Source organism: Tinamus guttatus, unplaced genomic scaffold (genome assembly GCF_059628265.1).
Source record: "Tinamus guttatus ecotype Peru unplaced genomic scaffold, ASM5962826v1 Tinamus_guttatus_pri_ptg000045l, whole genome shotgun sequence".
In the NCBI taxonomy this organism is placed as follows: domain Eukaryota; kingdom Metazoa; phylum Chordata; class Aves; order Tinamiformes; family Tinamidae; genus Tinamus; species Tinamus guttatus.
In genome coordinates, this window is record NW_028288579.1 from 2,943,351 (window position 1) to 2,970,568 (window position 27,218).

Here is a 27,218-nt window from a genome sequence, read left to right on the forward strand (position 1 = left end):
ATTTAATCTTTACAATATATGAATGTGCCTAGATGAGACAGCAAACAGATCTTCACAGTCATTGTCAACGCCCTATTCTGAGTGGCATTCCAGCAGGAAAAAAGGCAGTACATACATGAGTAGGAATATAGAGCCAATTCATATACTAAAAAGGTTTTGTGTGTGCTCATGTTGTATCTCTTGTGTTTGGCTTGCTTTAGTTGTCTAGTATTAAGAGCAGGCAAAACTACAGTCCCTGCAGTCTCTGGATCCACTGATCTAGCCCTTAGCAGCTGTGTTGTCACTGATCTTTTCAATTCTGCCCTACATTCCTGTGGAGTCAGTCTGTTGCTGCCTCAATAAAAGGTATTCAAGCGTATAAACTTTACGGAGATCTTTCAGTTGGTGGATCCCATTAGGCCACAGGCTGTTAAAGGCTGGCAGATCATTGATAATGCATGTGTTCATCAGGGGACCACACTAACAGAACAAACACTAAGGACAATAAATTTTCTACAAATCCTACAGAGCAATATACCCCACATGGACATATTTGCCATGGCTTCAAGTTCTGTTTTTAACACTGCTGGTAGTGAGTAATAGCACTAGGAATTGTGAGCAGCTCAAAGGGCGGTCTCTGCATGCTAGCACCACTCCGTTAGGGAAAATCTGTGTAGGAGAAATGAAACGGAGCTAACCAAAGGCATATGGGCTACCTAGGCTGGGCTATGCAGCCCGCAGGGAACACTCAGCAGAACTCAGAGTTCACGCTGTCCCTGGTGACAGCCCACAGACTGACAAGCAGCTGCTGCTTAGCGCAGGTGGTCCTCTAATAAAGGTGGAGCAGGCTGGCATGCCGTGTATTTTGGGACACTTTGGGGAAATCAATCAAGACAGGTGGCTGCCCAGAAAGGCTACTCCCCTGTATGGATTTCTGTGCCGAAAGATGTGAAACAACCCCCACACGGATATTCCTAATAATACCCACAAAGTATGCGGCTCTCATAGCTGCTATAAAACCCAGGTTATTACACTGACTGGCAATAACATGCCAGTAAGACTAAAGCACAAGCCCAACTGTATGACGATCAACCACTCCGTGATTCTGTGATCTGCATTAACTCCAGAACTGCATTTTATTATGCAAGGTCCTCAAATCAATGAAGTTTAGAAGAGCACTATTATCAGTAATTATTTGCATCTGAAAGCTTTGAGGCAGAATACAGATGCAAAATAAGAAGCCGGCCATGAGGTACAAACAAAATGTGGGAGAAAGCGAGGCCTGGGCATCCTTTTTCTAAAAGAAATGCAGGGCTCCGATGAAGTTGGATGGGATGTTGGTGTTAAATTCCAGGATTGCTTCCTGCTGTAGTCCAGCATATGGAGTGCCCGTCAGCATCACATGGCCCACAACACCGTAGCCCTGTTGTGTGTCAGACACGGTGCTCTGCTCTAGCTGTTCTTGTGCAGCTTGTAAGAGGCAGGAGAACCAACCTCAGCACCCTTCTTGAGCTACTTCTCTAAGTACCCTGATAGCACAAGAGAGTACTAAGCCTCAAGAAGAGTCTAAATGTTTCATTAATATAGTAATAATGAATATGGAAAAGGGAAGTCAAGAGGAAGAATAATGAATAGGCAGGAAGTCATCAGCAAAATCAATGCAGGATTCTGAGCAGTGAATATTAGGGTTAGAACTCCTGCATTCCCGTTCTTCAAACCCACTGCCTGGCCACATGATGACCACATTTGTGGTCATTATTTACTGTTTCATATCTATTTGTTTCCTCTTCTGCCACTATTGTTTCTTTCCTTCCTTCTTTTTCCTACCAGTATCATTAATGTAACTCCTTTCTTCCAGCTGGCACGACAGGCTTAGTAGCTCACTTCCCTGTGATAAGTTACTCTAAAGAATAGGTTAATGAAGAGCGGTGCAGCAAGGACAGCTGGCAGTGCTTCCCCTTAGATACCAGAAAGTCACTGAAATTAATAGGTGAAAATATGCAAGGGAACCGACCTGTAGTTGTGCTGCTGCTGAAAGCATCTTTTGCCTGGCCTGAAGTGCTGTTGATGAGGACACGGATATAGACATATTCTGCCTCAGCCATCTGATATCATCCCACATACAAGACAGCTGCAAAAATATATGTCATTCGGTCAGTCTTTGTTCCCAGCATTTACAAAAGCAGAAATGAAAATAAAAGCATTCTGGACTTGTAAAAATCAGCTGATCTTATTCATCAATTTGATTTTCTATGATGGCAATGAGCTGCCTGGGTGGAAACAGGTATCAAATCACAGGCACAAGAGGTGAGAGACAGATAAAGCACTTTGACATTTAGCTTCTCAGTGGCATAATTTGATATACTAAGAATGATCAGCCGAGGCCCATGCAAAGTCTAGCACCAAATCTGCAAAAGCAATATATGAAATTAGGTTCCTACTACCTTTGTGAACCACAGGAAATCCTGCATGACTGAACTACTGTGAGAGTCATCGATTTCCACAATTGGAATTTGATCTTCATTGGTTACTAATAAGTTGTCCTTGTAAAAAAATATAACAGATAAGTAGAGTCCCCTAAAGAAAGACAGAAACATTAAATCAAAAACCCTTCATGTCTAGTCAAATGCACACCAAATCTTAGCTAATACAAACCTTAGCCAAAGAATCATACATTTTAAGTGCTGAGGAAGCAAATCTGATCACTTGGTCTTAACTTCTGTGTTATACAGATCATGCAATTTCAGCCAGTTAATTCTGATAAATACTTGGGAAGCTCATCACGTCAGACTACAAAAATCTAATATGTTACGAATCTGGGAGATCCACTGACATCAATTTTAGAAAGAATTTTTTTAGAGTAAAGAGCAGACAATGGAGGCTTTATGACCTCCAGAAATTAGGAATTTTAACAAAACTTTTTATCAGAAGTTGGCTTAAGGTCTGCCCTCATTTACTTTAGAGCAAATCTGTAGAAACGCAATTGAAATCAGAAGGGTTATTATGGATTTATGTTAGTGTAACTGAGTGCAATTTGGCTAGAATATCTGTGGAACTGTTTATAGAAATCATCCCTTTCAATATTTACCTTTGCAATTAGTTACATACAGTAACCAGCTGCCTTAGGGAATGTAAAGACCCTGGAGAGCTCTTCCAAAAGAAACAAGCTCATAATCCAAAAGAATCAAAATCGTAATACAGAGAAGAAAAAGCAAACTGAACACTCACAGCAATGAAAGATTAAATAATGCACTCTAAAAAACTTTCATTTGCTAAAAAACCCTATCAGGGCTGAAGGTTTTTAGGTCATACTGGGTTGCAAATCTGTATTAGGGATTGCTAGATGCACTGCTTCTGGCCAATAGAATACTGGTATCTCTTAAAACAGCTTATCTGACTCCTGCATTGTATACTATGAATGAAGTAAATTTTACAGTCTCATTACAGAGCAGCCAGAGGCAGTACTTCAAATAATACTAACTGTATGGTTGTATTTGCATACAATATTTCACACTGTTACCATTCAAATCCATTTTCAGTAAAAACAATGAAAAGATTGCTATTAATTTCAGGAGGAACTGGAATGTTATTTGCCAAACAGGTGCATCAATCTTACATATATGCGATTTTATCAGGTTTATTGCAATTCTGTTTAATTGGGTGTAAAATTGGTTTACTTCTATTTTTGAGGTCCTTTTCACTATTACAAAACAAAAAACAGCAAGCTAAAATTCAGCATATTTAGGAGATGATAGATAAAATGTATGACAAACCGTTTCAGAGTCTTCACAAACTTGTTTGACGAATGGAAAAGATGCTTCAGACTTCTAGATACTGACTGCTTGCGACCAGCATTCTGTAATTTAGAGCTTTCTAAAATGGAAGTAAAAACCAAACCGAAACTTAAACTTCAGTTAGCATCTCGTAATGAACCTTTGTTGCTTAAATCATAGTACTAAATTTCAGTGTGTGCCCACTTTATTCCTTTCAACAGATGACATTTAGAGACATGCTCATAATACAACCTTTTGCTTATATTTTCATTATGTTAGTGGTATGGGTAATAAAACAATTTCCTAAATCCCAGAAAACTCAGACCCAGGAAAAATATTGCTTTGTTCCTAGGAAAAGTAGAGCCTGAACCAGTACCAGATACTCTCTGTCTTCATCTGGTTGCTTGAAATAGATTTCTGAAAGTCATCTAAAAAACACAAGAGTGCCACCAGTCAAAATTTTAGGATATTGTAATCCCTTCGGTTTATGCCCATTATACTCTTAAACTTCTAAGAACGGAGTAATTAGTCCCCTGGCAATCACTAAATAACACAGCAAAATCAATAATTTATTTTAAATAAAACTGTCCCTCTGCGCTCTCTCTCATCTTTCTTTGCATCTCATTAAATGCATGGCCTCTTTTTGGGAATGCATCTTTTTTTTCCTTTCACACTCACCTGAATTGCCTCAAAGCTTTTGCAGTTACATTTGTTCTAGAGGAATCTCGAATCCAAGGAAGAACTGTTTAACTCGCCTCATGTTAAAGCTGAGGACTGCTCTATGCCTGCAAGGACCTCAGAACAAACTCTCACAATGCAAAAAACAGCCTCGAAATTAAATATTTGCCCAATATTCTAAAAAAGAAAAGAGGCTAAACTTGTATTTATTGTGTCGCTTACAAAGAATATGACTGCATGTCTTTTCCCACGTGCCTCATGTCTCCCTTCCCTTTAAACGAAAGAAGAATCTTCCATTGGGAACGAAACCCTCACGCTCTTTGGAACAGCTGTGTCCACCTGTGTATCTGTAAGCAGTTTTTAGGGGATATGCCAATAGGTGGCAGTCAGGAATATGCAGCACTGTGTATGGATTTCAGCATTGTCATCGTCATTGGTTGCTATCTTTGCTCAAGTATAACTGAAAAGTCACACATGTCTTTCTACATATGGCTTTTGAAAAGAATGGGCACTAAAAACTCTTTTCTTGCATTGTCTTAGTGATGTCTCTCCTGTTGTAAGGGAATGAGCAAAAACAAAGTGTTCCAAAGATTTAAAGTCTTAAGATATTTCCTACGAGTGGAAAAGGAAAACAACGAGAAGAATAAACTGTGAAATTACACCTCATTTTCCAGGGTCAGACTATGTTCTCTGTATTTGAACTATGGACACTTAGAAACATTTTGAGGGCCACCCCTCTCCAGTTTGCTGAAGGCTGCTATCAGTCTGCTCACATGTTCACAGACTAACATATTTTCCTGTTACCTCCAGTGCAAGAAGAGAAGGTGTCTTCTTAATGAGTTCTAAGTTTGAACATTTAAAGAACATCTAAATTTGCTTCTGTCAAAACCCCATCTGTGGAAGTGTTCAACATATCTTTAAATGATGAATAAATTTGCACCGTAATTTGCACATTGAAAACCACAGAAAGAAGACGCATTGTTAACATAATTATCACTGCTGAACAGCAAGTACAAAGAGAACAAGACTTTACTGGGGCTGAAATCACACAACTCAGATATATATTAGATCATCAAATCCATTGTCTTTCCAGGGCAAACTAAGTTCTCCATGGCATATTCTCCAATGTGCTGTTCAATTTAGTTTCCAAAATCTCGCTGAACCGTGACTGCTCCTTTGAAGTAACTGATCTTTGTTTTCTTTTTTAATTTCATTTTTTTATCTAGTCTTATCTCCACAAATCCACTGTGAGCTTTTTTTCAGCATATCACAATAATGTAAACCAAATGCTACATGAAAACTCCTGTCTTACTGTTTCCTTCTTCCAAGGTTAAGACCTATATAAGAATATTAAGTTCATCCTAATTGTGCAGTTTTTATTTTCTCCTGTATTAAGGGCAGAGGGAATGGAAGAGGAAATTGCTAACTGCAAAGCAACATAAGTGTGTAAACCATCCAGAGACCGCAGCATTAAGCAGTAAAGTAAGAGGGTACCTTACAAGAGAAATATAGGTTATTGGTCTATTCAGTGGTTTGGGTTTGCTCCATAACTTCTTAGAAGCCAGCAACAAAAGAAATAATGTAAAGCTACATGAAATCTGGAAACTTCCCCCCCACTGCTGTTTGCTTTTGTTTTACTGTGTAGTGCATTTTAAGCCAAAAACATGGACCTGGGATTAGAGGATAATTTAGATCCATAGGAAATGGAACATTAACAGTCTGTTATTTAATTAAGTAATAAATAACACAGAATAACCTTTATAGTAAAACATCAGTAACAACAAAATAAACTTATATTAATAAATGACACACCAACTGAGCTGTGAGCTCTTTTAATAAAAGCTCAGGAACAAACATGGCCTAGAACAGATTAGAGCATGTTCAGCGAAATTTAAATCGGGAATATTCCAGTGTGGATTGAAACAGGAAATGAAGGGCTGAGGTGCACTTCCAGCACGAGTGCTCTTTCTCTTGCAGGGCAGCATGTCTGTTTCTGTGTTGTTCCCCTCACCGCGGCAGCGCTGCGGCGCGGCTCCCGGCGGGAATGCCGGCCGTGCGGGGCCACGGCACGGCTCCCGGTGGGAATGCCGGCCGTGCTGGGCCACGGCACGGCTCCCGGTGGGAATGCCGGCCGTGCGGGGCCACGGCGCGGCTCCCGGCGGGAATGCCGGCCGTGCGGGGCCACGGCGCGGCTCCCGGTGGGAATGCCGGCCGTGCGGGGCCACGGCGCGGCTCCCGGTGGGAATGCCGGCTGTGCGGGGCCACGGCGCGGCTCCCGGTGGGAATGCCGGCCATGCGGGGCCACGGCGCGGCTCCCGGTGGGAATGCCGGCCGTGCGGGGCCATGGCGCGGCTCCCGGTGGGAATGCCGGCCGTGCGGGGCCACGGCGCGGCTCCCGGTGGGAATGCCGGCTGTGCGGGGCCACGGCGCGGCTCCCGGCGGGAATGCCGGCCGTGCGGGGCCACGGCGCGGCTCCCGGCGGGAATGCCGGCCGTGCGGGGCCACGGCGCGGCTCCCGGCGGGAATGCCGGCTGTGCGGGGCCACGGCGCGGCTCCCGGCGGGAATGCCGGCCGTGCGGGGCCACTCCGCCGGCTCCACCAGCGTCTGCAGCGCTTTGTCCTGCCGCTAGACAAGCGGGTGCCTCTCCTCAAGTGGGGCAAATGGGAAGGAAAGGGAATTAGAGCAGTGCAAAATGATCCAAGGAGGGATTCTAGCCCCACAGATCTGCCAGTCGGTGGAACGGCTAAATATCATTTAGGGTGATGCTGACTACTGAAATGAAGCAGCACAAGGCAAGCTAGATCCCTCTGAAATCCTGGTGGAGGGCATAAAGTGGGGTATTTTGCTAACTGCATAACTTTCTGAAAACAGATCAAATAACTGAAGCTTCTAGACAAATTCAAACTCAATTAAGGACATAGATAGCAGGCAGACACCCCAGTAACTGTTATGACTTGAGATCATCATATATTCCATATTACCTCAGCTCAGGATGGGATGTCTTTCAAAGGCAATCCTGCACCTCGTGCAGAAGCTAGGAGCAAGACAATCATGTTACCGGGCGGTGCTTTGGGGACTGCAAAGCCAGGCTCTGCAGCTGATACCGTAACTTCTTAAATTCCCTACCTGAAATTCTCAGTCTGTGGCCTGGTTCTCAGTCTTGTTTATGTATATTTTCACAAATAATTATAATCAAAACTTCTCAAATGCCACATGGAATCAGAGATCCTCCTCACTGTTAAATGTAACCAAAGTATGTGGCCTGCTTGTGAATCAAATTACAATTACAGCATTTTTAGTTATTCCTGACTTGTCTAGTAAAAGGCATTTCAACTACATTTCAGAAAGAAAATATCTGGTAAGCGTTTTAGTGAAGAGTTGGGTTCCTTTCTTAATGAAGCATCATACAATTACTTAATCCACTCAGAATTGTTTAGAATGAATGCGCAATAAGAAAAAGCAAAATCCTTAAAAAAAAAACATTTGAAATGTTGCCAGGACATACAATTGTACTAACTCAGTTTGGATAGCCTGTAGCACGGTATTATGAAGACAAATGGATGAGTGTTGTTTGTAATCATCAGGGTTTTCCAGAAGATTAAACATATGAAAGCAAAGCTTCCTAAGTAATTCCCTAGGAGATTTCATGGTATCATAGAGCAGGTTCAAAAGCAACAGCTGATCTAATTCCAAAAGCTCTTAAACTCACTGTACATTCCAGCGTGTTCTTCCTGGTATTTTTGTAAGCTTGTTTTCTTCAGTCTCTGAAATGCAAAGCATAGGGCAAACCAGTAGGCTTCAGCGCGAAGCCTGGATGGAGAGCCTGGAGGCCGGGATCCGTGGGCTGCGGGCAGGGTAACCCCCGGGCCGCCCGCAGCGCTCGCGCGCTGTCCCTGCGCTGGCGGCTCCTTCCCCGCGTTACCACAGCGCCTGAGAGCTCCCACATCCACTGCCCTCCCGGCCCCTCTGCCCTTCTCTGCGCTCCTCCTGCTCTGCCCTCCTGCCAGCCGAGCAGCGATATCCCCCCAAGGGGCACGCCACGGTGCCAAGGTTTCAGTCTGTCCTTGCCATCACCTAGTTTGCATCCTACTGTTTGCTCAGCGCAAGGCTCGATTCTGCTCTTATTTATCAGGAACAGTGACTACAACCACATTCAAAGACATCCCACAAGCAATTCCCAGGTATTTACTTACATCTCTGAAACAAACGGGGAAAACAGGTAAAAAAAATTATATACAACCAAACAGAAGCACAGTAAAGACTGGATAAACACCAGGCTAGGTCCTCAACTTGCGCACAACAGCAAATTCATGCTGACCTCTATCCACATCAGTCCAATCATGTTAATTTACATTCGCTAAGAATCTAGCCCTGACCTCTGTATTATATTAAGTGAAAACCATTATTAGGGCTTGTCAGTCAGACACAATAGCCTATCTCAGATCCTCAATCAAACTTCTCGGATTTTGCTGAGGTTGATAAATTCCTGCATCAAATTTCAGAGTCAAAGTGATGTTACAATTCTTACTTTTTTCTGCAAAACATTTGTCTTGGTTCTTTAGCAAATTACTGAAAAACAAGGGATCGACAGCAGTCATATCCTTCAGGGAAGTCTCAGAGGCACAATCCTGATTTGTTCAAACTACACTGCTATATTACAAGCAATTATGAGATTTTTCTTTGGTTGGAGGCAAGGGTGTTGCTCAAACTCACTCCACAATGTAGTACTGCCATGTATAACTTCAGAGATCCTGTTTCTTACATGCAAGAAAATGTTCTGAGATAAACAGATCTTCTATATTGTTGCTATGGATTATTTAGGATAAGGAGCTACAAGATCAGTTACAGAGCTGACTGTACTTTGCTTTTAGAGAGACTTAATTTCTAGAGAAGAGGAATTTTATAAGCAGAAAGCACTGATATCATAATCTTTTCTGCCTTTTTATTTTTTAATAATTGTTTCTGTTCAGGCCTGGTATGTCAGTTAAACAATTTATACTAAGGATATTCTCAGATGTTCCATCATTTGTTCCCTGTTAACTAGAAGGGTGGCCTAAAAGACTTGTTATATGTACTAACTTCACACAAGGAAAATTGTACCACGGAAAACAGCTTCTTTAATAGCATGAAAAACCTATATAAGAAATAAAAAACATCATCTGAATCTGTGCTACCAAGACCACCTGCAAGTGATAATGTTTGTATGAATTTTAATTAGAGAAACAACATTTTCTTGCAGTATCTCCTTGCCCTTTCCAAGCAACACAGCTGAATAGTTTAAGTTGCTATGGTTACAATGGGTTGTGGCAGACTGTGGATCATCATGATTGTGACATATTTGCACATAAAGAACAAAGGCTGCATCTTTCCATTACAGCCAGATGACTTCAGTCCTAAATATTTCTAAGAATTTAAATCAATTGATGCAACTTGGAATATAACAGTCATATGAGGTGAAGAAAAAAGAAAACTTCATGGTAATTTAACTCTTCAGTTTAAAATACGTTCCTTTGCCACAAAGCATTATTCTAGTTAGGAGTTTACTTTAAGAAAATAAATAGCAACTTTTCAACAACCCGTATAGAACAGGAGTTTTTATATAGGCTTTAGAAAGTATGCCAAGCTTTTGCCTTGGCTCTTGAGATATTAAATGCACAGTCTGTTTCTCATGAATGAAGAGCAAAGAACTGGCTGAGATTTGTATTCTCTCCCAGTTTTTGTCCATTCTATTTGCAAATGTAGCAACTGCGCCTTCCCACTGCACTGTGCAACTACTTTTCATTATACATTGGCATCATATCCACTAGAATACTTAGTGACTTCCATTTAGAGCCAGCCAAGTCCCCTCTTTTGATCCAAGGCAGTTGTTAACTTTTCAAAGTATTTCTTTATATGAAAAAAACAAAAGAGAAATCCTTGAAACATTTTAGTGGAATCCTCTGAGACAATGATTTGTAGGAAAAAAGGCAAATCAATAGGTGTGTACAGTATAGAAAGAGGGAGGGTGTGTCTGTGCTTGTGTGCATTCTAGTTTGCAGATGTTTTCATCCAACTAATTTCAAGGGTTAAGAGCAAGATAGTGCACTAAAGTGAATCCAGATGGGCCAATATTAATATCTTTCTTTTCCTGATGAATGAGAAGGTATGACCTAGTTACAAAACTGCTAAAATTACAGGCGCCACAGAGGCTTCAGCTGGTGCCCTACCACATAGATATTTATCCTTACCTCTGCAATTATAATGCTGATGAGCTGCTCGAACCTGCTGAAGGAGACGTTCCAGGGCCTCAGTGTGTCCCCTGTGCCGAGGTTCTCTTCCACTGCAGTCTTTCCAGTCTATTGAACAAAGGAAATAAACAGAAATGAAACACAAAGGAGCAAGAGAGGGTTTTAAAAATATTTTCTTGCCGCTGCTATTTCTTGGCTTCAGAGGAGTCTTATATATCTGGGCATGCAGCAAAAAACGGCAGTTGTTTTTAAGAGTGCTGTTGTTACTTCTACAATAAGCTTCCCCTGCCTCATGCCAGAGAGGTAATTAATCATAATGATTGCTAACAAAGAGCTCACAATCAGCTCCCAGAAGCTCCTGTAGTGACTGGCTAGACAACATCTCTCTCTTCGGCACGTAAACGGCCTCTGCTCCTGCAGTGTCAGGGCTGCTGGAGCCGCCACCGCCCTGACCCCGGCAGCACCTCGCGGAGGTGACGGAGGTACCGTTACTGCTGCCTCCGCTTTCCCGGGGGCACCGGGATGCCCAATGACCCTCCCACAGCTGTACAGGAAGGTCATTGTGGAGCAGAGAATGAGCATCTTCCAACGGCCAGAGCCGCTCTGCAGGCACACAGGCAGGCTCTGCATAGAGGCACTTTGGCAAACCTGCTCCAGCAGAGAGGACTGACCGCTGGCGATCGCTGCCCTCGGCTCTGCAGTCTGCTCAGCACTGCACTCATGAGGCAAGAAGCTGCCGTTTCCGTCCCACATCCCTTCAACATACAAAACACTTTGTTTTCATCCTTGTTTCTGGTTACAATCTCAACCTTGATTAAAACAACAAAAAGAAAAAAAAAACCAGAAGCAGATAACCCTGTTTGGAGGCATGCAGACATGTAACTGCATATCAGAGAGTTTTCTAATTCCAGTTTTGACTGTTTTTATATTATTATTATAATGAGAAAAAACTATCCCAGCACAGTTTCCTAACCTAAGCAGTGGCGGCTGGCTGGGGGATCGGGAGCTCTCTCTGCCAGCCGAGCAGACCTGCTTCTCCTTGCTGGCACCGTGGCCGTGTTCGTGTCAACGCCCCAAGCTCTCCGCTCACTGGCTCATACAGCCCGGGTCAAGTCAAACGCTCCTTCCAGCGGGCTCACCGTGCCAGCAGTATGAATGGGCGGAAAGAGGAGGCAAGGGCTGCCCTGGCAGCCTGCGGGCACTCCAACAGCTGCAGAGCAACTGTCCTGCACAGGCTATTGCAGAGCTCAAGAGTCAGCTGCGCTCACGGCTCTGTGTGGGGAGGTCTGTTCTCAGATCCCCTGTGTGCAGCCAAGAGCTATCATTCAGAAATCAGCAACTCCAAAGTGCTTTGGGGAGAGGAAGCAGTAACACTCAGAACATGATTTCTCTAACTCCAGGGCTCCCAGCTTTCTGAACCTCTAGATTACTGACTGCCTTTCAAGTGCCTTGGAAATCGGACCAGCCCTTTTAATGTCCATCACTCCCTTACTAATCAGTGGGCCTACATGTTTTCCTGCCTTCCACGACTTCCTGGAGCAGCTGCACAGCAGTGGCAACAGCTTCTGGGGCTGCTGGAGTCCTTGTGTGGGAAACAGGCAGGCAGTGGCAAGTGCTCACTGTCATTATGCTGCAAAGATGCATCTCCAAAGATGCCACTGAGCTCTGATGCGCTGAGATTGTAGCAGACCAGGTTTAAGCCCTGAAGCTTTCATTTCTCTTGCATATTCTTCTGGCTGCCATGACACTATTGTAGACTGTTAATGCATTTACATTTAATTCTTAGCTTAGGGCCACATTCTGTTTTGCAACACCAATGTAATTGCAGGTTGCTTTCTTCTTGCCAAGCACAGTCTGTTTGTCAGTTTTCAAAACCAATGGTGAAGGCAGCCATGTGGATAAACTCTGCCCCAGTAACTGCATCAGTAAACAGCATCTTGTCGCCCGAGCTAAAATTGTGATACTAGTATTACTTAGTAAAAATCATTTACATTTAGGCTCTGAGGGTCTCACTTGCTGTTAAACGTAAGCATGTGTCACTAAGGATACTTAATCAAAACACCACATTCTTGCCAGCTATATGCAGGGAGAGCTGAGGCTGCCTAATGCTTCACTGTTCACCAACAAAGAACACATACACATACACACACAGCCATGAAGGAACACTGCTCTTTGCCACAACTCTCAAAAGTTCCCACACATATGAACAGATGCTCCTGTTCTCCCTCAGGAAAATCCAAGACTCCTTTTATTGCCTTGCTTACCTTTCAGAAACCACCACCACACTCATGGTCCAAAGCACTTCCATAGTCCTGTAATGAATGCTACAAGACCCAAAGTCAGGGACTCCCTGAGCTCTGAGCAGCTGCATGTGACAATGTGGCCCTAATTCTGACTAGTCTAGGACTTTTCTGCAGAGCCCAGAATCCCTGAGACTAAACATGGGAAAATGAACTTCATTCTCTAGATAGTTCTTGTGTTGATCCACTGAAATTTGCAGTAAAATTTCCCTACTTCCCCAAACTTTGGAACTGGCCCATATTGTCAGACTCTGAAAAGCAAGCGGGCAAGAAGCAGGCAGGGAAGACTCCAATAGGTTCAAAGCAAAATCTCTTATCATACAAAGATATAGCCTTAAATGCCGTTCATTTTGCCAGGAGTGCCCTGTGATGCTTGGTGTATTTAGCTGACTAACAGGCAACTACTGTAAAACAGTCCTGTTCCTCAGCTGATGGAAATTTTTGGTTTGTGGGGCCAAATCCTGTGCAGTTAGACTTGCATAAAGTCAAGGTAATTGCATGTCACTGAGTTAATCAAAACAACTTCATGGTAGTGAGTCATCCACATAATCAAGAGTGGAATTTTGTCCCAGGACTCTAGCATATTTTTGTTCCCAAATAGAAGATTTCTTTAATAAATTTCTTGGGTATGTGAGAACAAAATTTGAAGCAAAAGAGGACAATAGTACTGCAACAGCCTCACTTATCCAACCCTCTCTGTTACCATTACTGAGAGCCACTACAGCTTTATTTTCTCACATTAGCAATGAAGGTTATTAAATTGTTACATTAGTCTAATAAAAACAAGTGCTAATTCAATAAAATAAAAAGAAAAAAATGCCCACTTTACTGCACTAATCAATACAAGGGAAGCTGTAACATGCCTAGCTAGGCCAGTGAACACTAAGCCTAGAAGGGTGACTGGATTTCATAGATGAGAAAATGCAGGACAAATCACAGTCCTAGTTGATTCTGAGACAGCTAATCAGAAGTTTGTAAAGGAAGGAAGGCTTTTGGACATGTCTTGAATATCTTATTGCTTAAGGGCTACATCCTACCAGAAGGCAAGACTTGCTGATGTTGGATGAATCCCCCAACTTCAGCAGGAACTAACATTTGCAGAGATGGCCAGTGAATGGTATTATCTATAATGCCACAAACCAAGTTCGAAATACCAGAACTCTATTTGAGAAATTAAGGTCAAAACATTCTAATTTTTCTCAAGTGTTTGTAAAGTGTCTAAGTGTTTGACTAAACTTGACTAAAGTGTGAAGTTTGACTGGACTTGACTAAAGTGTAAAATGTTTGAACAGTGTCTAAACAGACATTGTTCACGAAAGGATTGAAGAAGAATAAAAGAAAAGGCAAATTAATATGCATATGTAATTATTTTGCTTGTTTTGGTGGGAGGACAGAACTGAATTGTATTTACTTTATTTATCCTAAATAACATGCCAATTAAATTTACCAGACTCCAGAATTCTTGGCTTACTCTGTGAAGAAAAGCAACATCACTAATCCAATTAGGAGGGTAGATAAACTCAACCTACTTGAAGGAGAAGCATATACTGGAGTAGATTGGCGTGGCGGTCCCCATCCTCTCATGTTGTATGCAGAAACATGGACATAATACCTCTGGCCCTGCAAATGGAAACAACGGACATCAAAACCAGCGCTGGCCTTGAAACCTTAACTATAATAACAAGACATCTGCCTTTCCAAAAGTTCTTTTCTTTCAAACCTCTGGAGTAGCTTTCAGGTGTGCCAACAGATGCCTTATGAGGGACTGAAACACAGTTCACAGACCTCAGAACAGGTGATTTGCTGAGATTTAACAGAGTACCCCAATTCCAAGTGAGGAACTGCAATCTCCTCTACCGAAGCAAACCACTGGGAACTCTTAAGCATAAAGAATAACAAAATCCCCTCTCCCTTGTAGTATTCAACAGGGCCCATGTGCCAGCACAGAGACTGAAGAAGCTTCATTTGGCTGCCACCAAAGTTGGCCAGACATTTATTACTGATTTTGACGCGTGAATCTAGGCCAGTGGAGAATGCATGTAAAAAATCTAGGTTTTCATTCTAAAATGTCATATAATTTGGAGAGTGGGGACAAACATCTTCTGCTGCACTGTTCTTGATATGTGCCTGTGAAAGTGACTGCAAGTTTGCTAGCTTTTAACTTAATGAAAGTTACTCTGTGTTGTTGTTAGAAAATGAGAATCAGAGGAATACATATTATGGCATAGCTCCCTGAAAAAAAACAATGATGTGCTTCAAATCAAAGATTTCTTCAGATAAAAGATTGGAGAAAAACATATTTTCTATTTTAGACAGGAGCTTTTTATATTGTGCTCAATGTTTATCTTCTCATTTTAAGGATTTCAACTCAAGCGCAGAGTCAACCAGGTAAGCTCCCATTGGGCAGTATAGAACATTTATACAAAAATAAAGAACAAAAATAAAAACGACTTCCATTAATGTATCTTGTTCTTGGAAGAAACAGAAGAGAATTAATTATTATCTTAGCTACTGGGCATCAGAGTCAGGACTCAGGAGCGTTTGATTTGCACTAGGACTATCCTATGATCCAGCCTACAGCACCTTTCCTTCCAGTCTTTTCTGGCCTGCTCATGACATGACAACTCATAAAACAGTTCATGCTGCCTGTCTATTCCTTTGCGATTTCCAGATTATGGATACCAGACCTATTATGCTTAATGACTGGAACTTGCTGTTAGAGAAATGGCATTCTGCAGTTATTACCAACAGGCACAGATGCAAATATCTGTCTTTGCATCACTGGTGGGGGCAAAATGAGATCTAAATGAAACATTTGACACTCACTGTTCTGAGGCCTGTGATGGTACACCTCAAAGACTGAAGATTATCGATAATTATTTCGCCAACCAAAGGACAAAAGTCTTCTGAACAGCTCCATTCCACTAAGAAACAAATAAAAAGAGAAGATTAAATCAGGTATCTGTCCAAACAACAGATTACTTGGACCTTCTTTAATCACTTTACAGATTTTCTCATTCCATGTGAAAATGTTTAAAGTCAACATAGTATTTAGTGAAACTTTGTGCAGTAATTAAGTTATGACTGTATATGTGTATGAGAGAGAGAGAAAAAAAGGCAAAATATTGTTCAAAAGCTTTCGATAAAAGAACGATTAAAATGCACTGGCATCAAATTATACTCTGTTATCATTTGCCCTCACTTAAGCAATTGCCTTTTAAAGAAACTAAAGTGGAATAGAGAGGATTTGGACCTGCTAGCGGCGTTAGGCAGTTTACACACCCACACCAACACCGAGTGCTGTTCTGCAATCCAACCTGCACAGGAGGCTTGGGCCCTTGCCGAGAGGCCTCCGGGTCCCCCCGTGCTGCACAGCTCTCACCACATCACATCGCCTTGCCTATTCCACACAAAACATCCGCTCTGCTCCAGATCCGACACTCACTAGAGTCTCTGCGCTGGGCGCAGGGGGCTCTGGCTCTGTAGCCCACGTTCTGTTCTGCTGTGGTCACTGAAATTACAGAGCTCCACAAGGACCTATTAAGTTTATCCACTTTCAAATTGAATTAACTGGCCCTGGGCTGACACGTCCCTCCCAACCAGTGCTGAGGCCAGCCCTGCCATCTGAAACACAAAGGGAACCTTTACCAAAGTGCTCCCATCACCGTGCAGAACCCGCTCATGCTCCTGCTGAAGAGGTTCTGAAATTAGCACCCTGCTGCAAGCATGCCTCCTCATTACCCCAAAAATCAACGTGAATGTACAATGTATCAACCAGAGCACAAGGAACGATGGGATCATTAAAAAAAAATAGAATACATGCAAGCAGGGAAAGGAAAACGGCTTCTTCTTCTTAAATTATATTTCAGAAATGACAGGTACCATGATTAGATTTAAGGTTAGTCCCACAGTCACACCTTTGGGATTTAATAACTTGTTCATCTAAAAACTCTTCAGACTCAAACTTTCAGACAAACCTATCAAAAATGCAGTGAAATTAATCTCTAAATTTTTCTACCATAAACATGGGAAAATACCATCAATTTTCTGGATTTATACCAGAATAACTGGTGAATAATTCAGCTCAAAGCTCCTCCTTTAAGATACCTAAAATAGGTTATAGATGCTTTATTTATATATGTATTGACCTTGGAGGAAACATTCTAGACTACATCACAAGGCGTGCACGTGAAAGCTTCACCTTCTCACTCTAAAAGCTCGTTGTTTCTTACTGCTATTTTCATATTAAAAGGCCTCACAGATTTTTTTTCCCAGCATAAACAGCATTTATCTAAAAACGCTGAGGTAACAACAGCACAACTCACTTTTCCTTTCTCTACCACTCCCTTTCCATGATTTCACTTTGTGAATGTACAGCATGTACTTCAATATTTTCATATTTTCTGCAAAGGAAAATGATACCATTTTTGTCTATTGTCTTTGAACTTTCTCAATGTATAATTTTGTAGTTTTCCATAGGTTTTAAAATACTCAATTACTGACACTTTTAATGGAAGCTATCTCTATATCCCAATATGAGTATGTAGAAACTGCTACTGTACCATGTTGTAGAGATTTTGTTGCAGACTTAATTACAAGAGTGCCTAAAAGTACTATTAAACTGGATGGTCTGTCGGAGTTTCCATTGTAAACCAGGATTTTCAGGGTTTTAAAACTGCATTAGATCATGCAGGACATTGTATACACGCTGCTAATTTTGACAGTTCTCCATTTTCCAAAAGGATAGAGAAGCCTTTCTGGTGCTGCTGAACATGCTGCTGGCAGACGGGCCGTCGCTTCAGGTGCCGCTGCCTTTCCAAGGAGTCATGTAAAGCAAGACAGTGTCACTCCAAACCAATTCACCGGCAAACGCTGTGTGTGCAGTGACGTCCCTGGGCATCCAGTGTGACAGCCCGCTGCTCAGCATGGGCTCACAACGAGAGGCGAGGGGGCAAGAAGGAAGCAGCTTTAAGCTACATTTGAGCTTCTCTAATTTTCAGCTGTTCTGTGGACTGGAGAGTACCCAGAAATAGACTGGGGGTTCAAGAAGCACATTTAAGTTAGGGTAGTTTACACAAAGAATCCTATCCTCTAAGCACCTACCAGAAAACACCACTGCCCTATGCTTCACACATGTCCTTCTTAGCCCTTCCACTCTAACACCTGCGTTTAGAGAAGTGCTCTGAATGTTTAGAGCCCCTAATACGTTAATTAATCCGGGACCTGGAGAAAACGACGCACCCATGGTCTTACCCTTGCAGCGAACCGAGATGTAACATGATGTCACGTTGTGCACAAGCAAATGCAGCATTAAGGCATCGACAAATCTTTGCTCACTTTTCAAGAGAGTGCACTCTGGGAGGATAAAAATACCAACAATCTGCGTAATTCTGAAGTTCTGGCACTTGAAGCAAGAACAAAAGGCCGACTACCCTCAGCCTTTTAGAAACTTGATATAAAAATGCTCAAGCCTAAAAACTTGAGGATGTAGAAGGCCCTTTGTAAGAGCCCAGGAACAAGAGCTGGTCTTGTAGACTGAACCAACTGTGCTGTGAAGGACCTGAGAGCTGCTGGGTGAGTTAAGGATGGAGCACGTGGCAGCGCTGCTCCGAGCACCCGAAAGGCCGGCTTTGTCTTGAACGCTGAATGTCTTCGCTGTTGCGGGTTTCCATCTGACACTTCACGTTATGTCAGAGCGAGGGGTTTTTTGTGTTTAATATATTGGTGACTATGTGTTTTAATGAAGGTGCCCTGTATTCCAGAGCGAGCAAATGCACGATGTGTTGCTGCGGTCGCCAAGATAAGTAGTAATTTTTAAATAAACAGCAGTATAAACAGTTACATAAAACTCATGTAAATTGCTGGCACATAATTTTAGACTGGCTTCAGTTATGTAACTTACTTCTGGCCAATTTTTTTTTTTTATTCTCAATTCATGCACTTAAAAATAAAGGGACAAGCTTCTTTTCACCTGTTTCTTTTGCACTCGCTGTCTTTCTGGTACACTGCCCACACCTCAGCAGTTCGCCAGAGACAGATGGGCAGACAAGGGATGAAGTGAAGGTCCAAAGCACTCCTGCCCTTATTGCAGATCCATTTGGGAAAGGGCCAGCGTCCTCCAGCAAACAGCACAAGCCCCAGAAGAATTTGTCACGTTTGTTTTCACTTGCACTTCAGTCGCTCCCTGAATTGCTGTGCAGATTCATTAGATTGAGGGACATGACTTATGTTGCCAAACTGGTGGCACATGTGAAAAGTGCACTGAGCTGGGCCTGGGTTTGCTTCTTTCAGGATCCTGGAGCAAAGACCTTCTCTCTTTCCTTTGCTCCCTGTGTTCAGGCCCCAGGCTCAAGGACGTGTGATCTTAGCGAGTGTTTCCAAGGGCTTTCAAAAAAATAATAATTACACTGTTCCATAGCCACCTTTGAAAGGTAAAACTGAGAGTCCTTAAACCAGAAACCTCTTTAAAACATCTTTTTCTGTCTGCTGATCTTTAGAAAATGATTACAATTATTTACACCCATAGTGTCTTATCAGCTTGATTCAAGGACATTGAATACTGTCATTTCTGTGAATAAAGGCAAGATGAAAGTTCCTAAATATAGATTTAGAAGTGTAACTCTAGTGAAGAGAGGTCCCACGAAGCTGACCACCCACTTAATATAGTATTAACAGTTAATGTAACTGTAGAAGTGCTAAACTTCAGACTTGACAAGACTTTAGGACAATCAGTGCCAGACAGGACATGCTCACAGACCTTGTCTACACTGGAGAAATTTCTCTCATTATCACCAATTGGAACTACTCTTCCAGTAGTTCAACTCATAACTAAGTGCGAGATTTTAGGGTAGTTCCACCTGTGTAAACAGTGGCCCAATACATTTCACACAAGGGTTCCAAAAGGAACTGAAGCTTAGATGCTCCCTACATGGCATTATAATTGTGTTTGTGACAACTGCGGTCCCTACGGAGCTACGCGACTCGCCACGGCTCTCACAGCAAGCTAACTTTGCATAACAGAGCTGAACGCAGCAATCCTGCCTCACGCCATCTTCTCCGCTTACCGGGCAATAATATCTAAGCTAGGCAGCAGCTTTTCCTCTCCCTTTTCCTTATGTCCTGAAGCTGTCGTAACACTGAACACATACCACAGACAATCAAATGCTTAAATTATGATCATTAATAACATACAAGAAAGATCTTGGAAAATTCCTAGTTTCATCGAACTACTATGCCACTTCCTTTATTATTTTGTTCTGACAGTTTTGAAGGGTACAGAGAACAACTACATGATTAGATGGACAAACTCCCATCCGTGTCTGCCCAGTAGTTCAAGACCTAGACGACAAGTTAGTCCTGGGTCCTACTTATACCATATCCACCATCTCCTGAGGTCAGCAAGACTGTGTATTGAAGAAAGATAAACAGGACTTGGCAGAGTGTCTCAGGTGGCAAAGATAACAGCTCATTCTGCAGCTCTCAAATAGCAGTGAGCTGTATGAGGAAAATCCAGGGTTTCTTTCATCCTGATACCACCTATACTCAATCACTGCATGGCCTGTTTTAGATCACTGTACTAACAAAAGCTCAACAGGTCCCCCTAGGATACTGTTGCCAAATCTTGGTCTGTGGACTACGGTTTCTTGGAGGGACACATTCTGCAGTTCAGACTTTGAAGCCTTTCCTTAACTCAGGCTAGAAGAGACTGCTCAAGATCAGTTTGTTGGTGCACACAGCATCACGATCTCAGATGGAGAACAGAGATGACTGAACAAGTTTGCATTTATTCATGTGGCGTTGCAGATTTGGGTTCTGGCTCTGTTAGCACCTCTCATGTTTGGAAGTTCTCCCAAGAATGACAGCAGCAAGATGAGCCACACCAGCTGCACGGAGCACCCGCAGAGATCCCCGCATGGTGATCTGGCAGGGAGCAATCTGTGTGTGTTCCCACCTTCACACGAAGCTTGTGATCCATCCATCAATGCAGGCTAACTCAGCATGTTCAGAGGTAGTGGCATTTTGCTTGATAACAGTGTAGATAGGGACAATATGACACAAGCCACGACATTTACAGAAGGGACAGGTGAGCCTTCATTTGTTTGTTTGGAGATTGGAATTTAGTGCCTAAGTGTTTCAGGCATATTGCTGTGCAAACACAGAAGTTAAAACAGCACAACTACAACTTCCAGGTACTACACAAATTAAAAAGTGAGTTCCTACCTGTTTTAAATACCACCTTTATTTTGCATTTTATCTATTACTTCAGTTGTTTCTGTAAAACTTATTCTATGCTCTTTGCACTGGAACAGCAGAAACATTCCTAAGGCTGAGGAGGAAGGAAGAAAAGGAGTGTCCAGCAGCAGGTTCTCCTGAGTGCATGGTGCACTACCGTGCCACGCTGCGAAGGGAAGAGCACGGCACACTACGCCCAGACAGCACATCCTCATCCCAAATGTCCAGCGCTCTGAGCACAGAGACACTAAAATATTCGAGCAATGTATTTATTTGCAGTGATATGTAAGCTTCTTCCCCTGTACCTTTTATCCCTGCTAATAGTAACAGATGAAATTAAATCACTTTTTCTGTTAACACTGTTTCTGGATGTTCCCTTGTGCGAAGCCAGAAAAATCAAGGCATAAAATAAATTATTACAGGTGGCATCATGACAGCAGGCTCAGTACCAAAGAAATATCTTTGCTTGATCATGGTTTCACCTATTCATTTTATGGCAGATACATAGTACATACATGACTTATTATTTCTTACTGCAACAGAAAATATGAAAAGGAATGACTGTTTTCTCTGAAGTATCTGATTGGTGTTGTTCAAGGGGTTACAATTCCTTATTTGATGGTACAGAAGTCTGTTACTGCAGTGGAAGAAGGAAAATTTTTCGTTTTTGTTAGTGCAAATGAAATTTCTTGCTAAGATTTATAAATAACTAAGAAAACACTCTGTGGGAGCGCATATGGCCTTCCAATGTAGGCCAGTGGATGAAGAGCTAATGTGGAACTCCACGTTGTAATACCATCAACCCACTCCTGTTGTGAAAAGGAAAGCAGAAGAAAATACATGCCAGAACTGTGAAAGGGCCTGCAGGATAAAGGAAACTCGCACAAAAAGGCTGGAAAGGTGCAGCAGGCTCAGGCTCCAGCTTGCAAATTTCCACTCTCAGTGGGTAGCTTCTGCTCCTGCAATCTGTGTATCCAACGGCAGTGGGGAAGCTTATGAAGGTAAGGACTAGTCACTTGGGCAAAGTATGCATTGGTTAGGCTCAGCTTCTTCCCAAAACATCATGCACTAAAATCCGATTAAAAATGAGTTGGGAAAATGCAAACAACAAGAAAAAGCCATTTATCAAAATGTACCAGACATTCATGAAGTGCAACACTGCACAGCAGTGTCAACAAAGAAAGAAAATACACAAGTCTGTGTTCAATTAACTCATTTAATGGGATTGCAGTGCTCCTCCTTTGGTTCTTTTGTAATCTTTTTTTAAAGAGAACCTTATCAGAATAGATGCTGATTGACTACATTTAAGGCATTTGGGTTTTTTTCTAAACTAATACCTACAGTCATTTAAAGCTGGTTGTCATAGGCAAAAGAGACTTGGATTTGGGGAAGGTTTACTTAATTTAATTTATTGCCAATTAACACAAACGTCTAATCACTGATCCAGGTATTGAGAAGAAAGAAAAGAATTAAACAAACACTTACGGAAACTCCTTTCCTCCTCCTTTCCCAGGCTCAGCTTAAGCCGAGCTCCTATCTTCTCCCCCATGGTCTCCCTGAGGTTTCACCAGGGGCTGTGCTCAGCCCTTCCCGACTCCGGGGGAGGCCGCAGCGCACGGCAGGCCGGGGGGCCTCTCCAAGCGCCCCCCTTGGGCATGCAGCTCCTCCTTCCAAGACCTCTCCAGCCCCACATCTTGTGGTCCATGTGTCTCCTTCCGTGTCTTCTCAAGCCTCTCCTTCACTAGCAGCTCCTGCTCCTAGAGCTGAGCTGGGGAGCAGTGGCCTCCTCTGCTGGGCTGGTGTTTTGGGGTGTTTCCATGAGCTGCAGAGCTGGCCGGGCCTGGCTGTGAGCAGCACCTGGCAGCCCTGGCACGTTCCCACGCAGGCTCCCCTGCAGCCGTGGCCACGCGAGCCCCCAGCCGTGCCCAGCAGCTCGCGGGGCGCCCGCGTGCGACGCGCCTGGGCTCTCTCCACCGAACTCCTCTGCGGCCCGTGCACATCCTGAGCACAGGGGTGCGCGGGCAGAAACTAGCTGGCTACTCGTGCAGGAATGCAATAAACCCGGCAACTTCTGCACAACAGACCTGGTAAGATCTTGAAGCAAAACTAGGGGCCAGATTTCAAATTTACACTCACTTATCAGTCCTGTGTGTCAGATCAAATCACTTGAGGAGTAGCAGGCTTCAGGTGGACAGGAAAACTGCCTGTGTTTTGGAGCCTGTAGGTTCTGAAAGCAAAGATTGTGATGGACCAAAAGGACTTCAGAAACAGCTTCAAGCAGAGAAACATTGCCCCATTCCCTCCCAAGAGATTCTGCTAACTTAATCTTATTAGTAGCTAACATTGTTAAGTCTGCAGTGAGGAAGTATTCCCAAACCCATGGATCAAAAGATCTGCTAAAGGATTCTCTTTCAAGACAGAAACAGAAGATCTTGGGTCCCAGTCCCGTTACTGACTGTAAGAAATTCACCCCTTCTATGCCAGTTTTCCTGCCTATAAACTGGAAGCTTTAGTGTTTAGCCACATGCAAAGCCTCTTTGAAAATGCTTATTAATGCTGTTGAGTCAGAGCAAATGTAAAAGGTAAAGCAATGTTCAAAATTAAGCCATGTTGTGATACAAACCTTTTTCTTAGATACACCAAAGACAGATAAAACCAGACCCTAGACGTCTGGGTTTTCTCATAGCCATTCATCTTGAGCTGCTGTTCAAAACGCTTATAAAACACAAAGCAAGAGGAAAGAATGATTGAATTGAATAATGTGCGTCTGATCAACTACATTACTTAATTATACCCTCACTCAATATGTAATCCAAGCTCAAAGGTGTCTTTAAATACACAGCAGACTTAACAGAAAATTTAAGAACTTCTATTTTTTAACTTCTAATGCATACTACAGACATTGAAAGGAGTTAGAAACAGAAAGGTTTGTTGTAACTTTTAAACATTTCTGTTCTTGTTCTGCATAAAAATAGAAGTCAAATTGCACAGTCCTGTTAGCTAGCAAAATGTAATGTGCAAATAAAGTGCCTGGGAGACCTAATAAAATGTCATAAACGAACTACTGTAAAAAATATCAGACCACACCTATTCAGCTGGATAAATTCAAATGTCTCACAAAGAAATGTCTTCTTTTTTTTATGGAGTAAAGAACTGATCTGAGGAAAGAAAGAATAAGTTTTGAAATATACACAGACACTTTGACTAACAAATGAAAAAGTTTCAAGATAAGTTGAATGCAGAATTCTACTTAAATCCACTACAAACTGGACGAATGTCAGGCTGTGACACACACAGCATCAACTGTGTAAGGATGTAGAGATATGAATGTTAAAGCTGCGCAGTTCTACCCATAAGATTCACTTCCACAAACATTCAATTCCATAATCAGGAATCCAGAAATCAAACGATCAAACACTTTCTACTCTGAGTGACACTGCAATGCGACCAGTCCCCAGGAAAGCAGGAAAAAAGCTGGAGAGGAGATGTCTCCTATTCTATACACACAAACACACACACATTTTTACTCGCAGATAAAACCCCACATGCACAAGGATGTCCTGTGTGTGAACTGCACGCGATGGAGCAGCCCAGGCCGCGCGGAGCCGGAGCCGGGGCCACACCGGGCTGCTCCTGCCCGCGCGGGACTGCCGGGGCGGCTGCAGGGGAACCCACACGCGGCCAAGCACGGCAAGTCTCCGGCGGGGAAACACCACGTCCCAGCTGCAAACTCCTAGAACAGTGTGTGTACACACACACAGCCACAAGCAGAGGCCCAGGCACACTTGTGAGATTGCCAGGGCGTGGAAGGAGTATCCGCGGGAGCAAAACATGCAGAATTCCACCCAATTCCTAGACTGTTTTTATAAAATTCCTGAGGCTTTTTGTACAGAAATTTTCAGTGGAAGATATCCACTGACACCATGAGATGTCAGCTGATAAACTCAGACAATGAATTTCTTGAGTTATAACACATATAATGTATAGACCACCTTGGCAAACTTACTTATCCCATAATCTTTCACTTTTAATGAAAAAGCAGCCCAGTACACCAGGCCTAGACTGCTCCTTTGGTGCAGACTTCTGGTGATAACATCAAATTGCACCAGCTCTCCAGGACAAATGCAGGCATCTACACCTGTATTGTGTGCTATATATGTGACCCCCATCAGAAGGGCTAAGTGGTGCAGTTCCTAAAGGCCACCCAAGCACCTTGCACAAGCAGCTCCAGTGGGACTGCTCCTGCAAGCGAAGTGGTGCCTATCTGCATGGTAGACTTTCATCCCAATGCTGAAGGGATTGTTTGCACCAAGGGAGTTACAGCAGTGTGATTCTGGAGTAAAAATACACTAATACAGTAACAACATGACAGCATGTACAAAATGTGGTACAAGGTTCGCCTTAAACTGTGGCATTTTGTATGTTAGCGTAGAACGTTTTGGTTGTGTTTTCAAAGACATAAAGCCAAGACAAGTCTTAAGTATTTCCATGCTGGATGTATAGTTGACTTCAGGGCATGATTAACCAAGGACAGGGGCTTTTCTTCTCAGTACTACAGCATTGCTTCACATCCTTCCTAAAACTGGCCAGGGTAGAGTCTCTGGCTTTAAATTTCTCTCTAGCGCAGAGAAGATTATTACGGTTATTATTGATTTATGTCCGACTTATGCTTCCAAGCTCAAAACACTTTACTAAGTTACAATATGCCTAGGAATAATTTCACTGCAGCCACCACCGCCCTGTAGCCTGCTCTGTAGGGAAACTGAAGGGAGCCATTAGGATGGTGCCTGCAACATGAACCAAGAAGCCAGGAGAGGAAGTCAGGAACACGCTGGCTCCGTACGCAGTGGCTCAGGAGAAGGCAGCCACTGAGCTGCCATCCAGCTGGGACACCAAAGTCAATACCCAGGCACCGTGTGTGGTTAAAATTAAAGCTCCTAATGAAGTGAGATGGTTTTAGTGGTTTGAGAGTGAGTGCAAAGTATTATTCTCCTCTACTATTATTTCTAAGTTATACAGCTAACAAGGGAAAGGATCGCACACAAGAAAATAGCAAACAGCTAGATAATGTTCCGAGCCCGGTTTTGAAATGACATTTGAGCAAATAAAATTTTGGAAAAATAAAGGGGAAAAAAAAGATGACCCAGAATAAAGGAATTGGCAGTTTCTCAGTGTTTTTAAGGAATTGAACTCAACTGAACAGAACTGTTGTCAGTTTTTATCCTCTACAACCCAGGCCCAGAGAAAGAACATTATTAGCATTTGTTAATGAGCAGGTATTCCCTAAACACTGCTGTAAGTGCTCCTGAATTTTCTTCACTAAAAAAAGAAGTACTGGGGAGAAAACCCCTAACAGCTTATTTTGGCTCTGAATTAGCAAAATACTTAGATGGTTCTCTAGATTGGGGGTTTATATATCAGATTAAGAAGATCCTCAGACACCGCTATCAAGCTCTTTCATGGCTAGTAATTGCTAGCTGGTTCTAATCATTCTTGCAAGGGATCATTTGGAAGGTTCATTTTATGACCCCTGAAACTAGCACAAAGAATCTCACTCCGTAACGTAATAAACAATTCTACAACCAGTGCTTAATTAATTCCCGAAAGTCACCAAAAGGAGCTATTAATGATCTTTCTTTTTATCCAGCCATAAATATGCAGGACTCCTGGGATAAGGGATTTTAAAAGAACATTCTGGCAGGACTAACTGTCAACTTGATAAAGCATAAAACGCTCACTAGTGAGGATAATTCAAAATGTGACGACACTGCTACCTCGTCTGATTAGGAAGTTAGGTCACGGTGGATTAAATTCCTCTTAATGTTTTACTAACTAAAAAGGGACCAGAGCTGGCATGGCACAAAACAGTTTCAAACCAAATGTATATGCAAGAGCAGAAAACCACAACTTTTAGAAAATATCTTTTAAAATTCCATCGTATTTGGGACTTGCTTTACTGTGAAAATACCAACATATACTATATATTGGGGACATTGTAGCAGGGTTGTAAAAATCTGCTTATTACAAA

The 27,218-nt window shown here is 42.6% G+C and overlaps 1 protein-coding gene across 1 annotated transcript in view; it reads right to left on the reverse strand.

Annotated features, from left to right (window-relative positions):
• ANKFN1 (ankyrin repeat and fibronectin type III domain containing 1) overlaps nt 1-27,218 on the reverse strand; it is a 57,737-nt gene that overhangs the window by 16,701 nt on the left and 13,818 nt on the right. The window contains exons 5-10 of the mRNA XM_010212519.2: nt 15,785-15,882; nt 14,488-14,578; nt 10,659-10,766; nt 3,753-3,852; nt 2,424-2,556; nt 1,994-2,110 (exon numbers count right to left, since the gene is read on the reverse strand). Of these exons, the coding sequence (XP_010210821.2) occupies nt 1,994-2,110; nt 2,424-2,556; nt 3,753-3,852; nt 10,659-10,766; nt 14,488-14,578; nt 15,785-15,882 (647 nt within the window). The remainder of the gene's footprint in view (nt 1-1,993; nt 2,111-2,423; nt 2,557-3,752; nt 3,853-10,658; nt 10,767-14,487; nt 14,579-15,784; nt 15,883-27,218) is intronic.